The sequence below is a fragment of the Aegilops tauschii genome, chromosome 5 (genome assembly GCF_002575655.3).
Source record: "Aegilops tauschii subsp. strangulata cultivar AL8/78 chromosome 5, Aet v6.0, whole genome shotgun sequence".
Classification (NCBI taxonomy): Eukaryota; Viridiplantae; Streptophyta; class Magnoliopsida; order Poales; family Poaceae; genus Aegilops; species Aegilops tauschii.
Window position 1 is genome coordinate 472,049,541 of NC_053039.3, and position 12,910 is coordinate 472,062,450.

Genomic DNA, 12,910 nt, shown 5'->3' on the forward strand with positions numbered 1-12,910 from the left:
CCTAGTTAAGCACTTCTACAGTATGACATGCCAAGGCCCAGCAACCCACTCCACCACTCCACAGTTTACACCTCCCTGCAAAAGCAAAGTAGATAGTACAACACAATTTACCTCTGTACTATTTAAGAATTTATGACATAGATAACTAATTTACTACATTGATCACTACTTTTCTAACATCAAACAATAGTGCATACTAACAAACTACATACAGATTGGTGACCATTTCATGAGCTACTATTAACTGTAAAGCCGTAAACGGTACCTCAATTGGCAATTTGACAAACACAATACACATCGATGGCCATTTCATTAGCTAGTCACTAACCACTACCTCATTTTGCAATATTTAATTACTGCTAGGAATGGTCACTGACTAGCAATACAACAATGTATTGAGTATTGGTCAATGACCAATTAAGCAACAACAAACAAAGTATATTCTGCACTATGCACTAGTATCACTGCATCATCTATTGTATTGCTATTTCAGTTATATATGCTTCATAGGTTAAGTGAGTAGAGGTACACAAACAAAGCTAGATCTGAATATATTTTTTTGCACAAAAGCTTCATCTACCGCTAACTCACCTGCACAAAAGACCCAAGGAATCTCCTTCTAGTGTCAATTCAATCAAAGATAACATATTTGTTGGGCCTTTGCTGGCGCAGCATGCACTTGGGTGACGAATCTACAACATCACCACGAAAGATTGGCTTAGGAGTCGGGAATGGTGTCAAGGGGTCTCCTACAACCATTAGCACCAACACGAGTCAAAAAATCTTTCGAATCCGTGTCAAATATAGCTCAAATAAAAAAAAATCCCAAACTGTAGAACCCTAGCCCTAGGCGCAGAAAAGACTTACCCACATCTCCATGTCCATGCTGCAACCCATGTCTAGGTCGCCGTCCGTGCTATACTCCCCGTCCTTCCATGACGGCATGGCTCATTGGCGACGAGCAGTGAGGTTGGCAGCAACGTCAAGCTGAGCAGAGAGATAGGAAGACTGGACAGCCGAGGGGGGAGAGAGAGAGAGAGAGACGCATGCCCTTTTGACCGTGCAGGGTGACAGAATGCTCACCGGCGACGAGCACTGCGCTGATCAGCGACATGGACCTGAGTAGACGAATAGAGAGGAGAGTGAGCGACCAAGGAGAGTGGGCGACTCCGAGAGAGAGGGGCTCGGGCCCTTTTGACCTCCCAGGGTGACGACCGTTAATGGCCACGCCTGAGTGCTGACGCGTGGGCCCGATCTGTCATAAACCTGGTCAAAGCTTAGTGATTCGGTCACCGGTGCTTTTTGAAATAGAAAACCAAATTTGTGATAGTTTTCAGCGAATTTTAAAAAACATATAGTTTTTTGGAACCGTAACCTCAATACCGGTAGTTTTAAGCCATACAGCACTCCGCAAAATCGTCTCCAAAACCAACCCTTCTATCACAAAATCACAAATCATATATCCGGAATATGACTGCCAATACATTGATCCACCGCTCCACTGTATTATCAGTCCATCCGTCGTCGTCACAAGGAAACCTTTTCGAAAACCAAAAAAGAGTCTTTCCGCCGTCCGCGCATTCCGTGACACCGCTTGGTTTGGTTGGCTTCGCAGTGCAGCCCAACCCACGCACGCATCTGCCAGATGCGCTTGGCTGCGCGTGTCTGCCCGCCCCACCCACTATTCTATACTCCGAGCCATCGACCAGCAGACAGACCAGCAGCGCGGAGTGGAGGTCCTCTCGCTGCCGGCGCCACTCCTCTCGCGGCGATGCAGGTTCCGGGAGACGTCGGCGGGGGTGGAGGGGAAGCCGGGGACATGCGGGGCCGGCACCGGATCCAGGCCGAGCTCAAGAAGCTCGAGCAAGAAGCGCGCTTCCTCGAGGTCCGCCATGTCATCCTCGTTTCCATTGTTACCTTCTCTCTGAATATTGTTTCCGTTGTTAGCTTGTCTCCGATATACTTCTATAAGGGAAAAAGAGTGATTGCTTTCTTGAATCTTTAGGCCTTTTCTTTGACTTTGTTTCGAAAATTGTTGGGCTAAGAACGGCAATTCTCCTGAAGAAAAGCGGCACGCAAGCTTTTAGCTTTTCAGCCCCATGTTCTGAAGCATAGAAACTAGTTTGGGGTAGCAACTTCTTCGATCCCCATCCCTCACCATGCACCACGAAACCTTCGACATGGCAGACCTCCGAGGTTCTCGCGGGTCCATCTCTCTCGCCTGCATTACCTTGCGTCCCATGGGGTAGGGGGGTGGGCCGCCGGTGGTGGGGTGGGTGGGGGAGGGGGAGAAAGCGGTCAAAGGGCATATGTCCACATTCGGTGCCTCCTTGGTCGCGCACACCTGCTTCAGGATTTCTTGCGGCAAATATTCAGTTCCGTACTAGTAGTATTTCCTGGGCCTTTTCTCTGACATGCACAGATCTGTCCGGCTACATCCATCCCAGTTTCTCTGCTGAAGAAAACAAAACCGAATTTCTGCTGCGTCAAATGATTGTGCAGTGTACCACTGAGGAATTAACTAGTCGGAATGCACATGGGGTGAGGCGCGGCTGCTATGGCCTGAGGGGGACCTGGTGCATGGGGAGCCATGTTTTCTATAGTTCGCGCCAGTGCGTGATCCAATCGTTGGAAGTCATTGGAAGGAGAAATCGGTGCTGGATCAACGTGGTTACCCAAACACAAGATATGCCTTTTTATTCGCGGAACAGCTAAAACAAGTACTGTAGCAAAGCGTTTTCAGTTTGTATGCTCATTAGTTTTGGTGGCAAGCTGGTATGCGGCCCATAAACTAGGGAACTGCTTAACAAATGCTCATATTATTTTGGTAGTCCTTACAAGTTAAGACCAACTTGGATAGTTTTGGTTTATTTACCTTTGGTTATTATTCCGAAGTTGTACCACTCCCTCTTATCCAAAATAGGTGTCGCGGTTTTGAGCTGGGGTTAGTTCAAAACTGCGGCACTTATTATGAATTGAGGGTAGTAGTATTTTTTACACCCTTTGTCAGTTTGCATAGAGAATGAACATTGGCAATCTGAAGATTTTCATGTTCTATGAACAACTAAAGAAACATTTTCTATCTGTATGTTATTTGGTTACGTACTTAAGTTCTAATCGATTATGTTTCTATACTGCGATCAATTTCTTTAATTACAAAACTATGCTCATTATTATAACTACAGCGTTTTGTACTTGCAATTTCAAGTTATAATTAATGATGAATTTTCTTTATCACTCCAAGTTCTCATTTATTGAAGTTCTTACAATCAGAGGCCAGATGAATATCATCATGAATAAAATTCATTTGTCTTATATATATATATATGGTTCTGGATGATATAGATTCAAGGACCAGGGCCATGGCATTGCTAGATGGATGTTATGCTGTAAAATTATTTGTCATCTTTTGTTAAATCTATTGTATTTTCTTTTGCGAAGTATTGTTGCAAGTTCAAATTTGGAAAACGATATGAGTATTGAGTCTTGATTAAGATGGAGTAACATAGTTCTTATCTGGTGGTAAATTCTACTGTCGACGTCCTATTATAATATAGTTAAAAATAAAAATAATTAACATATTCAATCAGTTTGACGACATATCCAAATATTTATCTATTCTGGCGGGGAATTTTCTTACCGTTTTGAAAGGTCCAGAGAGAGACATGTAATTTCCTTTTTTACCTTTTCTATCAGCATCAGATCATTGGATTTATGAGAGACTGAGACTCAGATCATTGTATTATCAGCATCAGATCATTGGATCTATCAGCATCAGCATCAGACCATTTCTATCGACCTCTGTACTTTTGTACTGTTTAACTTATAGCTTACTTGAGTAGTCATCTACGTACCACCTAGTCAGTAAAACTAGCAAGGATTAATGAGAGACTGAGAGTTTACAAACTAGTAACTATAACTAATAATACTATTGAGCTCACTTGTTAGATCCCAAGGGTGTTAAGCAAGCTGTATTACCTATTTTGATGGCTAAGCACCAATGATTTTTCATTTTTGCTGAAGCTCAGGCTCATATGCTCCTTCATGCACAGTAAAACTGAAACAAATAGTAAAAAAACATTCCGAGGTTTTTTTTGACAATGAAAATGCACGTGTGTTCTAACTGCGTGTAAAAAACAAAATGCAGTGCTCAAGGAAGGGCAATGAACTCGTTGTTTTGTGGCGCTGCGTGGTTGTGTTCCAAAATAGCTTGGATAATGATGGACATGAACGAAAGCCATATTTATGTACAAATAAGTGAGAGCTCATGATGCTTCACTAGTAGTAAATTCATTTTGAACAGTACACTCAAACTTCTCCATTAGTGCCACATTTCAGGGATGCAAGCAGAGAATGCAAATTGCATAGCAGGGAAAAAACACACGTTTTAAAAATAAGTTCATTTGAAATTTCACAATAGAGATGCTACTGATGAGCTAGGTATCTGTCCTTGACACAATTATCTGTATATCTGGCACAATAGAATTTCTTGCAAGATATGGGTATTCCCTTCTCTGCCAAACTGCTGATATTCTCAATTGGACTTCATACAGGAGGAACTTGAAGAGCTAAATAAGATGGATAAGGTGTCAACAGCACTGCAAGAGTACGTGTCAGTAAAACCCCGATCAATTCACATTTTACCATATGGTGTTACTGCTTAAAAAGCACCCACAGTGTGTATAATTGGTGACTGGGGGCTGACTGCATTATTAACCTTTTGTTAGGTTTGTAGTAACAATTGAAAGCAAAGCAGACCCTCTACTTCCTGTGTAAGTAACCACAAAAATATCATATTAGTTTGTCTATAGGATTATCTGAACATTTTTGTCAACTCATAGTCTAATAATGACTTATTTTTTCTGTAACTGCAGAACTACTGGAGCTGCTTACCAGTCTTGGGACAGGTGGTTTGAAGGTCCGCAGGATCTGCGTAGATGCAAATGCTGGTTTTTGTGACAAAATGTCAAGAATGCAAGCAGCAGCGAGGACCGATTCATTTCCCATAGAGTTTCTTCACAATCTCTGTTGAAGGAGCGGTATGAGAAGGGTACTGTGGAACACGGAGGCAGCACTGAGGACTGACTTAAGACTTTGTTCTTCAATAAGTTCTTTCTGTCTACTGCATTCCTGTGCATTACATTATCTCTGGTGCTGGTGAAGTATGAGATCTTAGCTCAAGAATGTCGTCCTAGTCTGAGAAATTATATGAACTCTCTTGTTTTTCCACCTAGTTATCATGTTGTTGGATATTCTGAAATCAACGTCGAACAATGAAAATTGACGATTATTTCTCTTTCTGAACTGTGACAAAAAAAAAAGCATGGATGTATGTTTGTTGCTGTGAATGGAACTTCTGCTATTTTGTGAGTCTGATTATCTGATTACAACATGAGGAACATGCAACCTTCCATTTGACATTTTTTTGAGGATTACCTACCATTTGACTTTGCCACTGGAGCCTGCCCAGACTTGAGTGAAAAGCCCAACCCTAATTTGGCCCAACCAAATACTGGTAAGCAAGCACAAGATAGGCCACAAGTGAGGAGGTGACCTTATCCGAAGAAAGCCATGGCAGTGGCGCACACAGTCACCACCTTCACAGCCAGAAAGAACCCGAGCAATTACCAGAGTACAGAGGATGGCAATGGCGCCAGTGCCATCGCCCGCAAGCGCTTCTTCCTCCACCACCTCCCATCTCCTCCCGTCCTCCCCATCCATCTCTGCCTTCCTTGCCTCACACCCGGCCCTCACCCTCCTCCACACGCAATGCGCCACCATGGCTCACCTCCGCCAGCTCCACGCCGCGCTCGTCAAGTCTGGCCTCGCCAAAGACCCCATCGCCGCCAGCCGCGCCGTCGCCTTCTGCGCCGGCGAAGGACGCGACGCTGCCTACGCCGCGCGCATCGTGAGGCACCACCCGAGGCCCAACTCCTTCATGTGGAACACCGTCATAAGGGCGCTGTCCGACGGGCCCGGCCCGGACGCGGCTGTGGCGCTGTTTGTCGACATGCTCCGGTCGCCCACGCCGCCGGAGCGGCGCACGTTCCCGTCTCTGTTCGCGGCATACGCGCGCCTCGGCCGCGCCGACGACGGCGCGGCGCTCCACGGCATGGTGCTCAAGCTCGGCCTCGCCGGCGACGCGTATACACGCAACTCCATGATCGCCATGTACGCGTCCTGCGGCCGAGCGGACGAGGCGCTGGCGCTCTTCGGGCAGTGCCAGGTGTTCGACATCGTGTCGTGCAACAGCGCGATCGTGGCGCTCTCGAGGGCAGGGCGCGTCGACGAGGCGCGGGCGGTGTTCGACGACATGCCGGCCAGGACCGTGGCGACGTGGAGCGCCATGGTGAGCGCGTACTCCCGCGCCGCGAGGTGCCAAGACGCCGTCGACCTCTTCTCCGCGATGCAGGTGGACGGCGTGGAGCCGAACGCCAACGTGCTCGTCAGCGTCCTCGGCTGCTGCGCCAGCCTCGGCGCGCTGGAGCAGGGCGCGTGGGTGCACGCGTACATAGACAAGCACGACGTGGCCATGAACGCGCTCGTGGTCACCGCCCTCGTGGACATGTACTGCAAGTGTGGCTCCATACACAAGGCTCGCCAGGTGTTCGACACCTCGAGATCGCAGGGCATGGCCAAGCTGTCGTCCTGGAACGCCATGATGCTTGGCCTGGCAGCGCATGGGCAATGCCAAGAAGCGCTCGCCTTGTTCTCCGAGCTGGAACCTTACGGTCTCAGACCGGACAAGGTCACCTTCATCGCGATGCTGATGGCTTACGGCCATTCCGGCATGGCCGACGAGGCGAAGGCTCTGTTCGCGTCAATGGGGAGGGAATACGGTGTTACACCGGGGATCGAACACTATGGCTGCCTTGTCGATGCGCTCGCCCGGGCGGGAAGGCTCCGGGAGGCGGAGGACACCATCCGCGCAATGCCGATGAAGCCAGACGCGGCCATTTGGGGCGCCCTGCTCTCCGGATGCCGCTTGCACGGCGACGCGGAGGCAGGGGCACGCGCGGCGAGGGGAGCCGTGGAATGCGACCCACAGGACAGCGGCGCGTACGTGCTCGCGGCGAGTGTGCTTGCACGCGACGGCGAGGTAGGCCGGGGCTTGGGTGTCAGGGGGAAGATGCGGGAGGAGGGAGTGGCCAAGGTGCCTGGGTGTAGCATGATCGAGGTGAATGGTGTCGTCCACGAGTTCGTGAGCTAGTGCAAGTGTTCAACAGTTCGAGGTACAATACATAGCAACAGCAAAATACAGACTTGTTATATGGAGATTCAGTTTGATGACACTCGACAGATTTTTCTCATGTTTGGGCTGTGGTTTCAGTTTCGTTCTTTTTTACTAATATATATGTACCCATGTGACATGTCAAATACTCCGGTTTTTCGAAATGTCGTCGATCGATTAAAAAAGATTCAGTTAATTGATGCAAAACGAGAAAAACCATTACAATATAGTCACATGTGGACTACTCACAAAGCATGAATCTCCATCACCACCCCACGTCCCCACGAGACGAGCAAACGCCTACAACCTCGGGCCCATGGATTACAACATGGCAAAATAATCACCATCAAAACACATTAACAAATACATCACATACGACAACCCAAAAAGAAGAGAACAATCCATCAAGCAGTCACACACGACTTGCCCACTCTTCTTGCTTTTGCTCAAGAGTGACTTCTGGGGAAGTTTAAATTTTGATGAGATCGTTTTGTTACCAAAGGCTAAGGTGGTATTACGTGTCCACCAAATACATGTGGATCTATCTACGTAATGTAAGTTTCAAATTTTCATTAAGGTAAGTACAAATAGGCTCAATGCGGTGGTTGACTATGTGCTCTGTCCGTCTCAACGATAGTTATGCAAGAGAGAAACATTTTTTGTGGAGTAGTATCCTACATGAAACCATATATGAGATTCACCGGAAAAGAATAAGTGCGATGATATTTAAGATAAACTTTGTAAAACCTTATGAAAAAGTCAAATGGACGTTTATTCAATGGGCCTTAAGAATGAAAGACTTATCTAAAAAATGGTGTGCCTGTGTTGATAATTTAAAAGTTGGCTATGGTGTAGCTATAAAAGTTAACGACGATGTTGGCCATTACTTGCAAATGAAAAATGGATTACTGGTAAAGGATGGAATTATTTTTCCATTGTTATCATTTTATCTGTATATTGTCACAGTTATTTATGCTTTCAATGCGCGGGATTCTTTCCTTGTATATGATGACATAAATAGGGCCTCCTTTCTTCCACTCGTTAATAAAGTCTTCGAGGTTCAAAGGCACACCGCCATCCCCAAATAGGAAGAACTTCCATCGGCATGGCGCTCTATTCAGTGTAACTGATGACTCAAGATAAGTTGGAGACTTGTTCAGATTTCTTGTAAAGCTATTCACAACTAAATTCAGGTTTTCCTGGATTCCATGAGGGTGGCCCATTGTCCCCTATATTATTTAACATATGGTAGATATGTTGGAAATTCTAATTGAGTGCTTGTCGAGTGGGAGTGGTTTCACCTTATTTTGTGTCGCATATACCATATTTTGGGGGCATATTTGCCTATATACCTGCGCACCGAAGGCCATACCTAGGCGACTGACTTCCCAGAACTTGCCACCCCTGGTTCTCCGAGATGGAGTCATACAACTACCAAAGTTGAGGAGTCAACACCGCGCGAAGCAATAAGGTCAAGATGGAGGAATAAGGCAACGGACCTACACCCTTATATAAAGGCGTTCAGTGCGAAGCCGGAGGAGAAACGCATTCGACATCTCCTCAAGCCCTGGACTATCTTTACAATAGATCTGGACTAGACATCTTTTCTATATCGTCCACCAAAGAACCCGACGAGTTGATATCCAACTTAGCGAACCACATTGTGTTCCTAGATTGTATTATCCTCTAAGACACTCCCATACAAGTAGGAGTGGGGTTGTCACCTGTCATCGCGGGGAGGGGGGTAAAATCCATGGCATCTGTTTGTCCGATGACCTGAACCACCAAAAAATCTACTTGCAATTACCATGTTCCTGGTACTTTGTGAAACACCCTTGACAGATGGCGCCGATCGTGGAGATCTCGCTTTGCCAGATTGGATCTTCAACGCCACCGCCATCTTCATCGACTCCATCACCGACCCAGATCATGTCTCTCAGACAGTTTGAAATCATCTGCGACTTCATCATATGGAGCCCCATCACCCAACAACCATCTTAGGATCGAAAATCAAAAACATACTCGCCAATCGTTTGGGGGAGCAACTAATTTTGGGGTACCCCTTGAAGGGGTTTCACGGCAGGGGGGGGGGGTAATTTGTGCGAGCTAAGCGGCAGACTCGTGGTGGCTCGAGCTCGAGGCGAAGGTGCAAGCCACATGTGACTTTTCTTCATGGTTTTCTCTTCTGTTTTTTATTTTGTTTCTGATACAAACATGGGTGATGCTGAGGATGTGGTGGGATCAAAAAGGCGAAATATTTACACTCCTAATTATTTTCAGTTAAGCGAAGATGACCAGACAGCCAAGGCGTTGGCTGTTGAACATGTTGATTTGTTTCTTGAGGAAAAGGAGCGACGTGAGCACTTCCTCCAACCATTGAGCCATGCATATCCTGTTGGGGAACGTAGCAGAAATTCAAAATTTTCTACGCATCACCAAGATCAATCTATGGAGTTTACTAGCAACGAGAGGGAAGGAGTGCATCTACATACCCTTGTAGATCGCGAGCGGAAGCGTTCAAGAGAACGGGGTTGATGGAGTCGTACTCGTCGTGATCCAAATCACCGATGATCCTAGCGCCGAACTGACGGCACATCCGCGTTCAACACACGTACGGAGCAGCGACGTCTCCTCCTTCTTGATCCAGCAAGGGGAGAGGAGAGGTTGATGGAGATCCAGCAGCACGACGGCGTGGTGGTGGAAGTAGCGGGATCCCGGCAGGGCTTCGCCAAGCGCAAACGGGGAGGAAGAGGTGTCACGGGAGGGAGAGGGAGGCGCCAGGGCTTGGATTGCTGCTGCCCTCCCTCCCCCCCACTATATATAGGGCCAAGGGAGAGGGGGGCGCAGCCTTGGCCCTTCCTCCAAGGAAGGGTGCGGCCAGGGAGGAGTCCTTCCTTCCCAAGGCACCTCGGAGGTGCCTTCCCCCTTTAGGACTCTCCGTTTATCTTATCTCTTGGCGCATGGGCCTCTTGGGGCTGGTTCCCTTGGCCCATATAGGCCAAGGCGCACCCCCCACAGCCCATGTGCCCCCCCCGGGGGCTGGTGGACCCCCAGACCCCTTTCGGCACTCCCGGTACAATATCGATAAAGTGCGAAACTTTTCCGGCGACCAAAATAAGACTTCCCATATATAAATCTTTACCTCCAGACCATTCCGGAACTCCTCGTGACATCCGGGATCTCATCCGGGACTCCGAACAACTTTCGGGTTACCGCATACTAATATCTCTACAACCCTAGCGTCACCGAACCTTAAGTGTGTAGACCCTACGGGTTCGGGAGACACGCAGACATGACCGAGACGACTCTCCGGTCAATAACCAACAGCGGGATCTGGATACCCATGTTGGCTCCCACATGCTCCTCGATGATCTCATCGGATGAACCACAATATCGAGGATTCAATCAATCCCGTATACAATTCCCTTTGTCTATCGGTATGTTACTTGCCCGAGATTCGATCGTCGGTATCCCGATACCTTGTTCAATCTCGTTACCGGCAAGTCTCTTTACTCGTTCCGTAACACATCATCCCGTGATCAACTCCTTGGTCACATTGTGCACATTATGATGATGTCCTACCGAGTGGGCCCAGAGATACCTCTCCGTTTACACGGAGTGACAAATCCCAGTCTCGATTCGTGCCAACCCAACAGACACTTTCGGAGATACCTGTAGTGCACCTTTATAGCCACCCAGTTACGTTGTGACGTTTGGTACACCCAAAGCATTCCTACGGTATCCGGGAGTTGCACAATCTCATGGTCTAAGGAACTGATACTTGACATTAGAAAAGCTCTGAGCATACGAACTACACGATCTTGTGCTAGGCTTAGGATTGGGTCTTGTCCATCACATCATTCTCCTAATGATGTGATCCCGTTATCAACGACATCCAATGTCCATGGTCAGGAAACCGTAACCATCTATTGATCAACGAGCTAGTCAACTAGAGGCTTACTAGGGACATGGTGTTGTCTATGTATCCACACATGTATCTGAGTTTCCTATCAATACAATTCTAGCATGGATAATAAACGATTATCATGAACAAGGAAATATAATAATAACCAATTTATTATTGCCTCTAGGGCATATTTCCAACAGTCTCCCACTTGCACTAGAGTCAATAATCTAGTCCACATCACCATGTGATTAACACTCATAGGTCACATCACCATGTGACCAACATCCAAAGAGTTTACTAGAGTCAACAATCTAGTTCACATCACTATGTGATTAACACTCAATGAGTTCTGGTTTGATCATGTTATGCTTGTGAGAGAGGTTATTAGTCAACGGGTCTGAACCTTTCAGATCCGTGTGTGCTTTACGAATATCTATGTCATCTTGTGGATGCTACCACGCGCTATTTGGAGCCATTTTAAATAATTGCTCTACTATACGAATCCGGTTTACTACTCAGAGTCATCCGGATTAGTGTCAAAGTTCGCATCGACGTAACTCTTTACGACGAACTCCTTTTCACCTCCATAATCGAGAAAATTCCTTAGTCCACTAGGTACTAAGGATAAGTTCGACCGCTGTCATGTGATCCTTTCCCGGATCACTATTGTACCCCTTGACCAACTCATGGCAAGGCACACTACATGTGCGGTACGCAGCATAGCATACTGTAGAGCCTACGTCTGAAGCATAGGGGACGACCTTCGTCCTTTCTCTCTCTTCTGCTGTGGTCAGGTCTTGAGTCTTACTCAATACTCACACCTTGTAACACAGCCAACAACTCCTTCTTTGCTGATCTATTTTGAAATCTTTCAAAATCATGTCAAGGTGTGTGTTCTTTGAAAGTATCATCAGGCGTCTTGATCTATCTCTATAGCTCTTGATGCCCAATATGTAAGCAGCTTTATCCAGGTCTTCCTTTGAAAAACTCCTTTCAAACAACCCTTTATGCTTTCCAGAAATTTTACATCATTTCGGATCAACAATATGTCATTCACATATTCTTATCAGAAATGTCGTAGCGCTCCCACTCACTTTATTGTAAATACAAGTTTCTAACAAACTTTGTATAAACCCAAAAAACTTTGATCACTCCATCAAAGCGTATATTCTGACTCCGAGATGCTTGCTCTAGTCCATGGAAGGATCGCTGGAGCTAGCATACCTTTTAGCATCCTTAGGATCGACAAAACCTTTCTGATTGTATCACATACAACCTTTCCTTACGAAAACTGGTAAGGAAACTTGTTTTGACATCCATCTGCCAGATTTCATAAATGCAGCTAATGCTAACATGATTCCGACGGACTTAAGCATTGCTACGGATGGGAAAATCTCATCGTAGTCAACTCCTTGAACTTGTGGAAATACTCTTTGCCACAAGTCGAGCTTCATAGACGGCAACATTACCGTCCACGTTCGTCTTCTTCTTAAAGATCCATTTATCTCGGATTTAATGGCTTCTAACCATTTGTCGGAATATGGGCCCACCATCGCTTCTCCATAGCTCATAGGTTCATCGTTGTCCAACAACATGACTTCCAAGACAGGATCACGTACTTCTCTGAAGTAGCACGCATCCTCGTCGTCCTACAAGGTTTGGTAGTGACTTGATCTGAAGTTTCATGATCACCATCATAAGCTTCCACTTCAATTGGTGTAGGTGCCACAGGAACAACTTCCTGTGCCCTGCTACACACTAGTTGAAGTGAC

General features: G+C 46.6%; 2 protein-coding genes across 3 annotated transcripts; both read left to right on the forward strand.

Moving 5' to 3' along the window:
• Positions 1-1,591: 1,591 nt before the first annotated feature.
• Positions 1,592-5,290, forward strand: LOC109787373 (guanine nucleotide-binding protein subunit gamma 1). Of its 2 annotated transcripts, XM_020345933.3 has the most exons (4): positions 1,592-1,885; positions 4,554-4,606; positions 4,728-4,772; positions 4,875-5,290. In XM_020345933.3, the coding sequence occupies exons 1-4, from the start codon at positions 1,646-1,648 to the stop codon at positions 4,957-4,959; spliced, it is 423 nt and encodes a 140-aa protein (XP_020201522.1). In that variant the 5' UTR covers positions 1,592-1,645; the 3' UTR covers positions 4,960-5,290. The 2 variants fall into 2 exon arrangements, with proteins under 2 accessions (XP_020201522.1, XP_073354276.1); XM_073498175.1 differs by lacking the exon at positions 4,728-4,772.
• A 277-nt stretch (positions 5,291-5,567) lies between these two features.
• Positions 5,568-7,292, forward strand: LOC109787383 (pentatricopeptide repeat-containing protein At2g42920, chloroplastic). Its single transcript, XM_020345944.4, has one exon. The coding sequence runs from the start codon at positions 5,642-5,644 to the stop codon at positions 7,208-7,210; it is 1,569 nt and encodes a 522-aa protein (XP_020201533.1). The 5' UTR covers positions 5,568-5,641; the 3' UTR covers positions 7,211-7,292.
• Positions 7,293-12,910: the final 5,618 nt, after the last annotated feature.